This window comes from Polyergus mexicanus, unplaced genomic scaffold, assembly GCF_030449975.1.
Source record: "Polyergus mexicanus isolate NDT 795.1 unplaced genomic scaffold, iyPolMexi1.0 SCAF_9, whole genome shotgun sequence".
NCBI classification, from domain to species: Eukaryota; Metazoa; Arthropoda; class Insecta; order Hymenoptera; family Formicidae; genus Polyergus; species Polyergus mexicanus.
In genome coordinates, this window is record NW_027223329.1 from 6,622,737 (window position 1) to 6,635,439 (window position 12,703).

A 12,703-nucleotide genomic window follows, 5' to 3' on the forward strand; every position below is an offset into this window, starting at 1 on the left:
AAGCAGTGGTATCAACGCAGAGTACTAAAAAGAACAGCAATAACATAGTTGTTTGTAATTTACAGAGAAGCGGTAGTCGCAGTGCAAGCCCACGAAGACCACGAACCGCGGACGGTGGTCTAAGGGACTCGCGATCGCATTCAAGATCGCGCAAATCACGCGAGCGGAAGGAGACGCATAGGGAGGTCAAGTACTCGAGATCTCGGAGCCGTTCTGTGTCGCGTGGCCGGAAATCTTATCGCGGCAACAAGTACACAAGCGCCGGTCATCGCGGTAGCAGCCGTAGTCGGAGTCGCTCGCCGTATCGTACTGGCCGTTACTCCCGTAGCAGATCCCGTTCATACTCGCGATCGCGGTACTCCCGCGATCGGCATGTGTATCGATCTCACTCACGCAGTCCGATGTCGTCTAGGCGACGACACGTCGGCAATCGCGATAATCCATGTCCCTCTCGATGTTTAGGTGTGTTTGGACTGTCGATTTTTACAACTGAACAACAAATTCATCATATTTTCTCGAAATACGGACCTGTTGAACGAGTACAGGTTGTTATTGATGCAAAGGTACATACAATTATTCATTTATGTTTTACACACGCACATACAGATGTATATGTATATGTACATATATACATACATATATATAAATTTACAATGGTTGTTATTCCAAAGATATCTATATTAGGAAATATAAAATAATATTGAAAATTTAGAATATTTATATATTTAAGAGACATATGATATGATATGTCAACAACTTTTGGTTACATTATATATATAGATTATAAATTAGTACAATTTACTGACATATTGCAGAATTAATAGTAACGATAATATATTAAAATTTCCAAAAAAATCAATAAATATACTGTATATAAATCATTCTTATTATATAGACTGGAAGATCTCGAGGATTTTGTTTTGTATATTTCGACTCGTCAGAGGATGCCAAAGTTGCTAAAGAACAATGTACTGGCATGGATATTGATGGAAGAAGAATAAGGGTAGATTTCTCTATCACACAGCGTGCCCATACACCCACACCTGGAATATACATGGGAAAACCTACGCATCTGCATGATAGAGGATGGGATGGACCCAGACGTAGAGAGTAAGTGTAATCCTTAAGCAATAGTTCAAACTCGCACTTTAAAAAGATGATTGCACATCGTCACACATAATGTTCTTTTCTTTTCCTTTGCTTGCGGTGCAAACTAGGATCAGCTATAGAGGAAGTTATCGTCGCTCACCCAGTCCATATTACAGTCGCCGACGTTCTCGCTACGATCGTTCCAGATCACGTTCTTATTCACCACGTAAGTATAATTTCCATTTTATTTTTTTCTGTAATATAAGCAGTTTGCATTTATATGTTTTATCACAAAAAATAAGTATTTACTTACATGGCTACATAATATACATTTGTTTTTAGTTAATTTGTTATGCTATATTTTATTATATATGTAGCTTTTTTCATGTGGACGAAAACTTTACAGAAAAAAATTTCAGTCATATTTCATAGCCTTGATATTTCTAAAGGAAGATATAATTTTTGTTATATTCATATTTATTATGACCAGACAGTTTGCTATATCATACATATATATACACATTAATATATCTGATTACTTTCTTGAAAATGTATAAGATTGGTTTATAGAATGTGAACTTAAAAAATTTTTCAGAACAAGACACAAAAGAAATAATTGAAATTGACAGACAAAAATGTATTAGTATATTTTTATTGTAATCTTAAAATCGATAAAATGCTTTTTGCTATATTGCATTAATGAGCGCTTTAAATTAAAAATTGTCGAATACTCGTGGTGTAATATTTTTTTTAGATTCATATATTTGTAGACTGCTTATATTTTTAATTGAAACGATAAACGATTAATTGGATTGCAAAGTAAGTACTTAAGTTAGCGAGAAATGGCAGACGGGTGCGTCAGAGAAATGCATTCGATAAATCGTACGGTAGTAATTAAGCAGTAATCCGCAACTTGCGTAACAAAAATCATGGTTTTTTTGTTCCTTAATTAATTTCAGGTCGGTATTAAGTGACACGAGTGTGATGCGAGAGGCCAGGTGTTTTGGGAGAACCCTTGTGACTTTGACCCAAATATTTCTCTCTTCTAACAACGGGTCAAAAAAGAAATTATATTTAAAAAATGTCACAATATTACTATTCTTACCTTACCAAAACTCTGCATCATATGCAATTAAATTATGCAGCATTTAAGTTGCAATATTATATCATTGATTAATAATGTTTCAATGATAAAGTGCAAAATGTAGCATACTGTTTGTATGAAACCAGTAAGGTTGGAATAGATACAAAACCTTATTTTCATAAGTTTATATTTCTTCCTACTAGTATTATGAAGATAAGGTTTAAATTATGTAAAAATAAATGGCTATAATGTGAAAGCTGGAATATAATTGAGTGCTCGGTATTTTCTCGATTGCTAGCTTATAGTTATATCGGTTGTATCCTGGCCATTGGGCTGAATCTGATAAAAGTACGGAGATATTCTCTCCAAAAAAGAAAAAAAGCAAGAAAACGAAACAAAATCACAAAAAAGAAATAATAATGAACCTCGAGTAAAAATAAGTTCTCTAACCTGTTTGTTTGTTTATAAGGTTTTGAATCAAGAGGTATTGGATGATAGAGGGAAGTTTGAAGTTTCTCTCACTCTGAAAAAATGAGTTTTGAAAAGTTGAAGACAAGATATCCGAAGACACGTTTATCTTGCTCACATTATCAAGAATACGAAGGTTTTCTCGGTTGCTTGTGACAAAGAATATGATCTGCAATTCATTTCCGGCTGAGAAGTCTCAAGCCTCTAGAAGAGAACTTCAAGCGCTCAGTAACGCAAGTCCGAAGACAGTCGAGTTGATCGTCAGACCCCCGACCGGGACAGACGAATCGTTTGGTTGGGGGTGAAACAGGGGCCGACGTGTTTCCGAAAATATTCAAGAAGCATCGAAATCTTTCATGATAGGGACGAGCGTAAGGTGCTCCCAGACCTTTATACCGATCATATTCTTTATCAGTTGGTTTGGTTGCCATGCGTCATATTATTCGCTTTAGAGAATGCACACACACACACACACACACACGTGTGTGTGTGTGTGTGTGTGTGTTGGTGCGTGGGCGCGCGCGCGCCTGTATGTATATACACATATATACATATATATATGAAAATAAAAATAAAAGTTGTATATTTCCTTTATCATCTTCTCCCTCCACCATCCTAAGACCTCAAAAAAAACATCGTTCTGTTATGAATTTTATCTATTCAATAGTAATGAAATTTTATCATAACATTTCATCAATAAATGTTTTTTTTTTTTCTACCATAACTGACTAATTTCTTTTCTTTTTACATTTTGACGTTCTACATAATATGAACTTTTTTCATTTACGCTAAAAAGAATTCTAATTCTAGATTGTTTTCTATAGATCTATTTCAATAATTTCGCATTAATCTTGTAGATATACAATACATACATAATAGAGAAATTTATCTACCTCGTCCTGATTTGAAATATAAAACCAATAAGAAAAATTACTCCGGGAGTTTATAAATCCTAATTTACCATAAATCATTCCATAAAATTTTAAGATTACGAATTTTCATCCTTTTTATTTACATATAGTTAAGGCTCCTGAGGGTGCGTTCGGGGAGACGCTATTTAGCGCTATTAGCTGTTCGCGGGGCTAGCTAGCGCTATCAAACGCAATCATGACGTCATTAATGGTAGTGTATACGTCATAACTGCGCGCTATCAACGCAATTCCTTCCGAAGTGGTGTAACGATAGCGTTAGCGTTTGTGAGCTCTCTGAACGGTGGTAGCACTATCAATTTAAGTTGTACATATGTACATTTTTAGTACAAGTTTAGACGTGACTTTTGATTTGTGATTTGCATTACTGATTTGATTGATTTGATTTTGCATTATGGATGACTATTATGTTGAAGTAAATCTTCAGGACGTCGAATCTGAAGAGCAGTTCAAATTTATTTATTTTTAGGTAAACGTAAAACTAATGATATTGCTCAAGCAATTTTGGAAAGTCGTCGAATGGCTGAACTGGAAAAAGAAAGAAGGCACAAGGAAAGAATGGAGACAAAATTTAAATTAATAGAGAAGCTTGACAAAATCCTGGAAAAAATTTAAAAATATAAAAAGAAAAGAAATATAAAAGATGTAACGATAATAAATGCTAATATAATTTTATATGATTTATAAAAGATTTTATAAATGGTTTTATTGATGAATCTATTAATTCTCGCGCTATAAGTGCTACTGCTGTTAATAAAGTTTGTCTATCTTGCTCCATGATTTCAACGGATACTGTCACGTACAGTATCATGTGTTAGGAGGCGCCATGATACTGCGCTAAGGCTGTTCATGGAGTTCACAATCGCCAGTGCCTTATTGGCTCTCCGAACAGATCTCGCAGCGTTTGCGTCTACAGCGCCACAGCAAGCTCCCGAACGCACCCTGAGTAGTCGCCGCGGCCATATTGGAATGATGACGTCAGAAGCGAGAAATGCACAGACTTCTATATAATATACTAGACTGTGAACTCCTGCTGTGAGATGTACCCAACTTTTATATACAAAACTTGTACATAGGTTAGAGCGCATGCGCCGAATAAGTTGATGGAATGTGGCTTTCTGCTAGCATGTCAAGTTAAATTATAAAATGTTTGTGGATGAATTAAACTAATGTAAAATAAATTCGATGAAAAATTGATAAAATCACAATAAATACAACAATATTAAAACAATTTGTTTTTTTTAAATATTCATATAATCTCTATTATAAATATAATTTGATGTAAAGATGATGAAAAATGTTTCTGCTGTAATAGAGAGAGTATTTGCTAAAAATAAGTATGTTTATTTCTAAATTCCAGTTACATATATAGGATATATCCCAGACAGCACAAAACATCCTCAGGATCATCCTGAATATGTCCAGGACGGTTCAGGACATTTGTAGGATATTTTAAGATATTATTATAAATATATTTATAAAAATTTAATATGCATACATAATTATTTTTAGTTGTGTCGGCTATTTAATATAATTTAGAAATCTTAAGTGTTATAATAAGTATTAATGTCCTATAAATGTCCACTGGATAATCCCTGAATGTCTGTAGGATATATCTGTCCTGCCTATTATATTGGATGTCTTTTGGATTTCCAGAGGACATATACATGTGCAATTATTTGTTAACATTAATTTCGTTTAATATTAATAATTGAATTTGATGCGCACATTTTCATATATCCAAAATTATTATTTATTTAATATTTCATGAGAAATGTTACTGTTCGCAGCATTCCAAAAACTTTACAAACAATAGTATTCAACCGCTAGTTCGTTTGTTTACCGCTATGCGACACGCGAACTCATATTTGAGATTTGGTCATGAGAATTATATAAAGCTTGCAAAGAGCAACTGACAGGAAATTACAAATGTAATTATTTTCTATCAGTTCAATTTCTGATGCAATCCCAACATAGGAAATTCAGATATTGGATTGTTTAGAAAATATTACACAACTCAAACCCGGGAGCCAAACCTAAAATATTCATGTACAGCACGAAAGCCTCAAATATTAAAGAACGGTGAACTATTTTTAATATTAGATTTTTAATATTGGCAGTAAATAACAAAACATAATTTTAATTTATATTGAAATTTTTAAATTTGCTCCTTGAAACATACGAAAAATATCCCTAACATATCCTATAAAAATCCTTAGGATGTTTCACAGGATCTCCCTGGATTCTCCAGAGGTTAATATATGGCTATCATTTATTCTTCCTCAGGACATCCAGAGGAGATCTGAGGATTACAATGGGATATCCTGAGGATATCCTACATGTATGTCCTGGATGCCCTTTGGACGTCCTAAGGACATCCTTGTGCTGTCTGGGATACTTTTTACTTTATTTAAAATTTTCATATTTAAATTATCAATACATAAATTAGTTAAATTAATCGTATATATTTGTATTAAACGTTCGGTGGTTATTATATTTTTATATACACTTGAGGAAGGTTTAATTAATTTACCATTGTTACTAAAGTCTAAGAATTTTGAAAATTCACTGCTATGTGCATATTTATGATGTATTGGAACAGCAATCAAATTGACTGCATATGTGTAACATTTAATATTTTGTAATTTTTTAACAATATATCCACCTATATAATAGATAATATTATCTTGCAAAATTTTCAAATTTTCTGGTATGTTTGTAGAAACTTCCACATCATTATATTCATCACAGTCATTATCATGTTCTATATTATTGAAGAATGAATCCTGTCTCTTTTTTTCCATCTAAAAGGAAGTATTGAGCCACTGGCATCATTGTCTATTGCAAAACAATTAATATTGTCACTGCATTTGATATTATTACACAATAATATGTGTCGCATAGCGTATTTAAATTGTAAAACATTTGGATTGTTATTAAATCCATTACGACTTCTAATTTTTCCAAATAGAATCTCCAGATGATCCTGGCAAAATTTAGATGTGAATAAATATTTATACGTATCATTTTCATTAAAAATATCAAAAGCAATCTCCAAAATAGATTTAGCTGTGATTGCCAATCCATAAATAAAAGTCTTTCGACCGCTTTTTATGAGACAGTTTCCATCCTTCGTTTTTAAGCTAAACAAATATTCCGTATGTTGCTTTATCATCGAATGTAAAAATTCTAAATCTGCACGCACGATAGGTTTTTTAAAACCTTTTCCGAAGGGGTTTCTAGAATTCATAAAATCAAACAATCTATCAATAACGTGAATAAATTTTATGATAGCTTTACTACCTTGGAATTCTGGAATATTCTCTGTTCTCAAAAAGTCAATTGCATTAGCAACGGATGCACTTAATGTGTGTGCTGTGTACTTGACTTTCATTTTATTTTGCATATAATTTATACACTGCGAACTAAGTTTGTTTTTAAACTTAAAAGTTAGTTTATTTTGCATATTATATAAATTTATAAAATATTGCCATTTTATATTACCTTCATTGCTTATAAATTCTTTATAGTTTGCCAATGCATTGCGCGCTATAATTTTAACATGTGACATGCATCTACAATTACTCGGACTTTATCTATTGGACGTTGACAAAAATTTATAATATTATCGCAAGTATCAGCAAAAGTGCTTTCCCCATCACAAGTTATTAAACGTACCTTTACATTTGCTTGTGATGTTAAAGTTAATGCTACTTTTATTAACTCTGCTAACACAGAGGAACTCATTCGACATTTAAGGAAATACCCTATTGGCCATTTCCATGTTCCTTTCAGACTTACCAATAGAAACACAAGTGCTTCTTTAGCTTCGATGTCATTCCTCTCCATGTGGATGTCATGTCCATAATCGCAATATCCAACAAACTTTTTCTGCTGTTCATTCCATAACAGCTGTTTTCGAATTGACATACTATCAAAAATTAAGCTGCAATCTGTATCTTCTTTTAGAGTACTGTTCTTTAATATTTCTAAAATTTCTTTGTGAAAACCAGGCTTTGCATTTACTGTAGAAGTCCAAGCCCTAAGTGAACTTGAATGAGGTAATGTAAAGTGTTTTCTGTAAAGAAATAATAGTAATATTAATATAAATAATATTGCATGATTCTAGTAAAAGTACTGCACATTAAATAATGAACTATATAAAATGATTTGAATCATAAAATAATACACTTTTCCACTTGACGTTATTCTTTATAACATGAATCACATGTTAAAAACATACTAACAACTTAATACTTACCAATATTTCAAATGTAACTAACAATAATAATACACAGTAATAATGTCAAATAATATAACATGTGATTACAGTGATTAAAAATTCAAATTCAAACCTTTTTATTTCATTTTAAACATGAAATATTAATGTGATAATAAATTCTATTAGTGCTTGTATACAAAATGTTAAGAAGAAAGGTCGGAGGACATGCCTGGGTATTGATGTTATATATAGCAATTGTGAATCTGGTTAACAATATATTAGGAAATATGTGCATATTTATGTTCATCTACATCACACATTCAAACCTGCACGTTATAGAGACAGAAATATACATGCAATATGTGTATACATATACATATGTACAAGTTCATAATACTAATGACATTTGACATTACCCCAGTAAGCAATTTGATAACAAATTGTTGCCAAATTGGCATCAAATTCGCTCAAAACTTGGTAACAAATCCAGTGCCATCTGTATCCGCATTAAGCTTGTGTTTTGGTGACAACCCAGACAGCACAAGGATGTCCTTAGGATGTCCAAAGGGCATCCAGGACATACATGTAGGATATCCTCAAGATATCCCATTGTAATCCTCAGATCTCCTCTGGACGTCCTGAGGAAGAGTAAATGATAGCCGTATATTAACCTCTGGAGAATCCAGGGAGATTCTGTGGAACATCCTAAGGATTTTTATAGGATATGTTAGGGATATTTTTCGTATGTTTTAAGGAGCAAATTTTAAAATTTCAATATAAATTAAAATTATGTTTTGTTATTTACTGCCAATATTAAAAATCTAATATTAAAAATAGTTCACCGTTCTTTAATATTTGAGGCTTTCGTGCTGTACATGAATATTTTAGGTTTGGCTCCCGGGTTTGAGTTGTGTAATATTTTCTAAACAATCCAATATCTGAATTCCCTATGTTGGGATTGCATCAGAAATTGAACTGATAGAAAATAATTACATTTGTAATTTCCTGTCAGTTGTTCTTTGCAAGCTTTATATAATTCTCATGACCAAGTCTCAAATACGAGTTCGCGTGTCGCATAGCGGTAAACAAACGAACTAGCGGTTGAATACTATTGTTTGTAAAGTTTTTGGAATGTTGCGAACAGTAACATTTCTCATAAAATAGTAAATAAATAATAATTTTGGATATATGAAAATGTGCGCATCAAATTCAATTATTAATATTAAATGAAATTAATGTTAACAAATAATTGCACATGTATATGTCCTCTGGAAATCCAAAAGACATCCAATATAATAGGCAGGGCAGATATATCCTACAGACATCCAGGGGTTATCCAGTGGACATTTATAGGACATTAATACTTATTATAACACTTAAGATTTCTAAATTATATTAAATAGCCGACACAACTAAAAATATTTATGTATGCATATTAAATTTTTATAAATATATTTATAATAATATCTTAAAACATCCTACAAATGTCCTGAACCTATATTTCCTGGACATATTCAGGATGATCCTGAGGATGTTTTGTGCTGTCTGGGATGGTAGAGGAATTTGTAAGAAAATGAAAAAGTACGTTCCGGAAAAACGCCTTCTAACCCCATAGGGGATGAATAAATGATATACAATACAATACAATACTTTATTTAAAATAAAGTATTTTGAATAAATATTTTAAATAAATATAATTATTAAATATCTTGCTGCAAATTTGCTAAGTAAAGATTGAAAATGTAGTTACTGCATTGGCCGCTAACCATGGTATGGCGCTGAAACCAATGAGAAATGCCGATCTCGCCTTAACCCGGGCCTTTGGCTATCTGTTTATTAATCTGTGTCTATAGCATGATGTAAAAAACAAGGTGAAGCATTGCGCATAATGGCAGCAGCTTTAGCGGTTGATCCAATCAGAAGGCGACCCATTTTGTAGGCACTCACTTTAAAGTGAAATTCGATTATAAAAAATGAAAATGCGTGAAGCATGTAAAATTTTAAATATAATACATGTTAATTATATTAATATATACATATACATATATATTGTTGCGACAGTGTTAGTAACAGGAGAAAGATTGGTAGTCGAAATTTGTAACAGAAAAATGATTGCTTTATTTAAGATTGCTTCTTCTCGCGCGTCTTCACTCTACAGAAGTTCTTCTTAGACTAAAAAGGCTGAGATGCGCAGTCTCTGTGGATGACGCTCTTAGTAACCAACTCAAACAAAGATAAGGCAGATCCTTTCAAGTGCGACTTACCTTATCTATGAATTGTTAGAGTTTACCAACAAATGCGTCTAACTGTTCTGACATATATATATATATATATATATATATATATATATATATATATATTTATATATATATATACATATACATATATACAATATATATTTATTACATTTTTTTATTTATTTAATTTTTAAAAATTTTTAAAATTTTATTTTTTTTTCGGCGGACACGTGCGAGACGGCAACGTCACATCATATTTACATATTATATACATATTAATTATATTAATTATATTTGCTTTATATTATATTTTATTTTATTAATTATATTTACTACTTACTGCATATGTTGCCTCAAAGGACGAATGATACACTGATGGGAGCAGCCATATTGCTTTTCTTGCAAAATGGATCGCGTGCTGATTGGCTCAAAAATTGAACGAGTGCGCAGCGGGAATGCTTCACCTTGTTTCTTTACACCATGGTCTATAGTGTACTCAATATGTTAAATTCGATGCGCACTGAAACAGAATCGGATTGACGACTTCGGTGGAAACTAGACTCATGTCGCCTTTTGCCGCGTCCTATGTATAGATTCTAAAGTGAAATACGGGAGTTAGCTACCTATTTGTTTATATCATCTGTGATTGATAAAAACATAACCTACGAATTATTTAATACATTGTTTGTATGCAGTGATATAATCGAGTGAAAATGTCATTGAAAAGAAAATTGACGCAAGATGACTTGCGTAAGGCAATGAGTGAACAGAAGAAAAAACTCGGCATAAATAAAAAGATCGATTCCCCATTAGCAAAATATCCTTTTTATAAATCTGTAAACAAAATTAAAAAAAGAAAAAGATATTTTTAATCTTTGAAACAATCACATTATACATTTTTATTATATGATATTTTATTATATCTTACTATTTAACTCTATAAAATTTTCAAAACTTTACTGTGAATGGTAAACAGTGCAACTCTTCGTACATTAATTAATATATATAAATAATTATTAAATAATTATTAAAATTTTAAGTTGATGTAATTATGAAAATAAATGAATTAACACATATGTATAAATTTCACATAGGCGTTTTAATTATGATATATATTATAAATAATTTATTATTTTTACATTAGTATATCATTTAATTCTTATAGAAATTTAACTTAACTAAAATATTCTTAACTGATAAACACATATACAGATTCAGGTCAACTTATGTGCATTTTATGCAAATTGATTGTACGCAGCGAAACAGTTTGGCCTGTTCATTTAAATTCCAAAATACATAGAGAGAATGTAATATTAGCAAAAACAATCAAATTGGAAACAGAAAGCACTACAAGGTTATCTAACATTTTACCATTCAAAAGATCTGCCTCTCCATCTCAAGATATTTCTGTTAATAAAAAAATAAAAGGAATATTAAAAAATTCCAACTTGTCAGAAGTGCAAATAAAATCAAACTTACCAATTGATTTTTTTCATAACAATTTAAAACAAATGAATAGTGTATCTATGCAAAAAGTTGAGAATAAAGATTCTACAACTAGTACCACAGATATACAACATATAGAGATAGAAGAAGAAAAAGCAAGGGATACAAATCCAACTGTTCTTCCAGAAGGATTTTTTGATGATCCAGTAATGGATGCTAAAGTAAGATTAACATAAAGTAAATATAGCAATACACAATCTTATATATTACCAAAAGTTATATTAACAAAGTAAAATTTATATTAATATAAATATTAATATAATAATATAGGAAATATTTTTAATATATAACAAATATAACATTAATAAAAATAAAATAAGAGATATGATTTAGAAAAACAATTAAATATCCATTTATTATCTCATTAAGGTGCAGTAGTATATTTAATTTACTATTCTATTTTTCCATTTAATTATTTTTTTATTTCTAGGTACGTAACGTTGAATATAAAGATCCCATTGAAGAAGAATGGGAAAAATTTCAAAAAGAAATTAAAGAAGAAACTGCGCAATCTGCACAAATTATTGCTGATGATCAGGAGGAAGCAACAACAGAAAGACAATTGGATGAAATTGAGGAGCAAATTAGGCATTGGTCTAGGTATTTTTAATATTCATATCTAAGAAAATAAATGATTTAAATATATATGTATATTTTTTAAGTTAATTTTTTTATTAAAGGGTAATAGATCTTGCAAAACACATGGAACAAATTCAAGGTACTGATAGAAAACAAGAAAATATCGATGATGATGTATTAAGCAGTGATGAAGTAGAGTTTGAGGAGTTCCTTGACTGGCGAGCAAAAAATTCATATAAATAAAACATTTTATGTATGGACAGCGATTTTGTAAATATTCTGTATTTTCTTGACAAGAAAATTATTTGCTTAAAGTTACAAAACTGTTATATTTATATTTTATTGCTTTTTCTTTAATCATAAAAATATTGCTATAATAATGATAAATATATATAAAATAATAAATATTTATGGGTTATGTCTTAAAGATTGTTTGTTACATAGCCAATGCAAGAAATACTAACGTCTACAATTAATTTTGCATTATATATTTTTTATTTAAAAAAGTAAACGATTTATTATTTATTATAATTTGTTTGCTTTTTTTTTAAATATATATATATTTTCATAATTATTTAGCTTTATATAT

At 30.8% G+C, this 12,703-nt stretch overlaps 2 protein-coding genes across 4 annotated transcripts in view; both read left to right on the forward strand.

The window, feature by feature from the left end:
- LOC138936348 (transformer 2) overlaps positions 1 to 3,276 on the forward strand; it is a 12,201-nt gene extending 8,925 nt beyond the window's left edge. For 2 of the 3 annotated variants that reach the window (XM_070301673.1, XM_070301672.1), the window contains exons 2-5: positions 66 to 563; positions 896 to 1,110; positions 1,218 to 1,315; positions 2,643 to 3,276. In XM_070301673.1, coding sequence (XP_070157774.1) covers positions 66 to 563; positions 896 to 1,110; positions 1,218 to 1,315; positions 2,643 to 2,668 — 837 coding nt within the window. In that variant the 3' untranslated portion in view covers positions 2,669 to 3,276. The other variant, XM_070301674.1, reaches the window with a different exon arrangement.
- Positions 3,277 to 10,536: 7,260 nt separating this feature from the next.
- Positions 10,537 to 12,437, forward strand: LOC138936087 (zinc finger protein 830). The gene is made up of 4 exons (XM_070301168.1): positions 10,537 to 10,846; positions 11,234 to 11,696; positions 11,966 to 12,135; positions 12,216 to 12,437. The coding sequence occupies exons 1-4, from the start codon at positions 10,743 to 10,745 to the stop codon at positions 12,355 to 12,357; spliced, it is 879 nt and encodes a 292-aa protein (XP_070157269.1). The 5' UTR covers positions 10,537 to 10,742; the 3' UTR covers positions 12,358 to 12,437.
- The last annotated feature ends 266 nt before the right edge of the window (positions 12,438 to 12,703 follow it).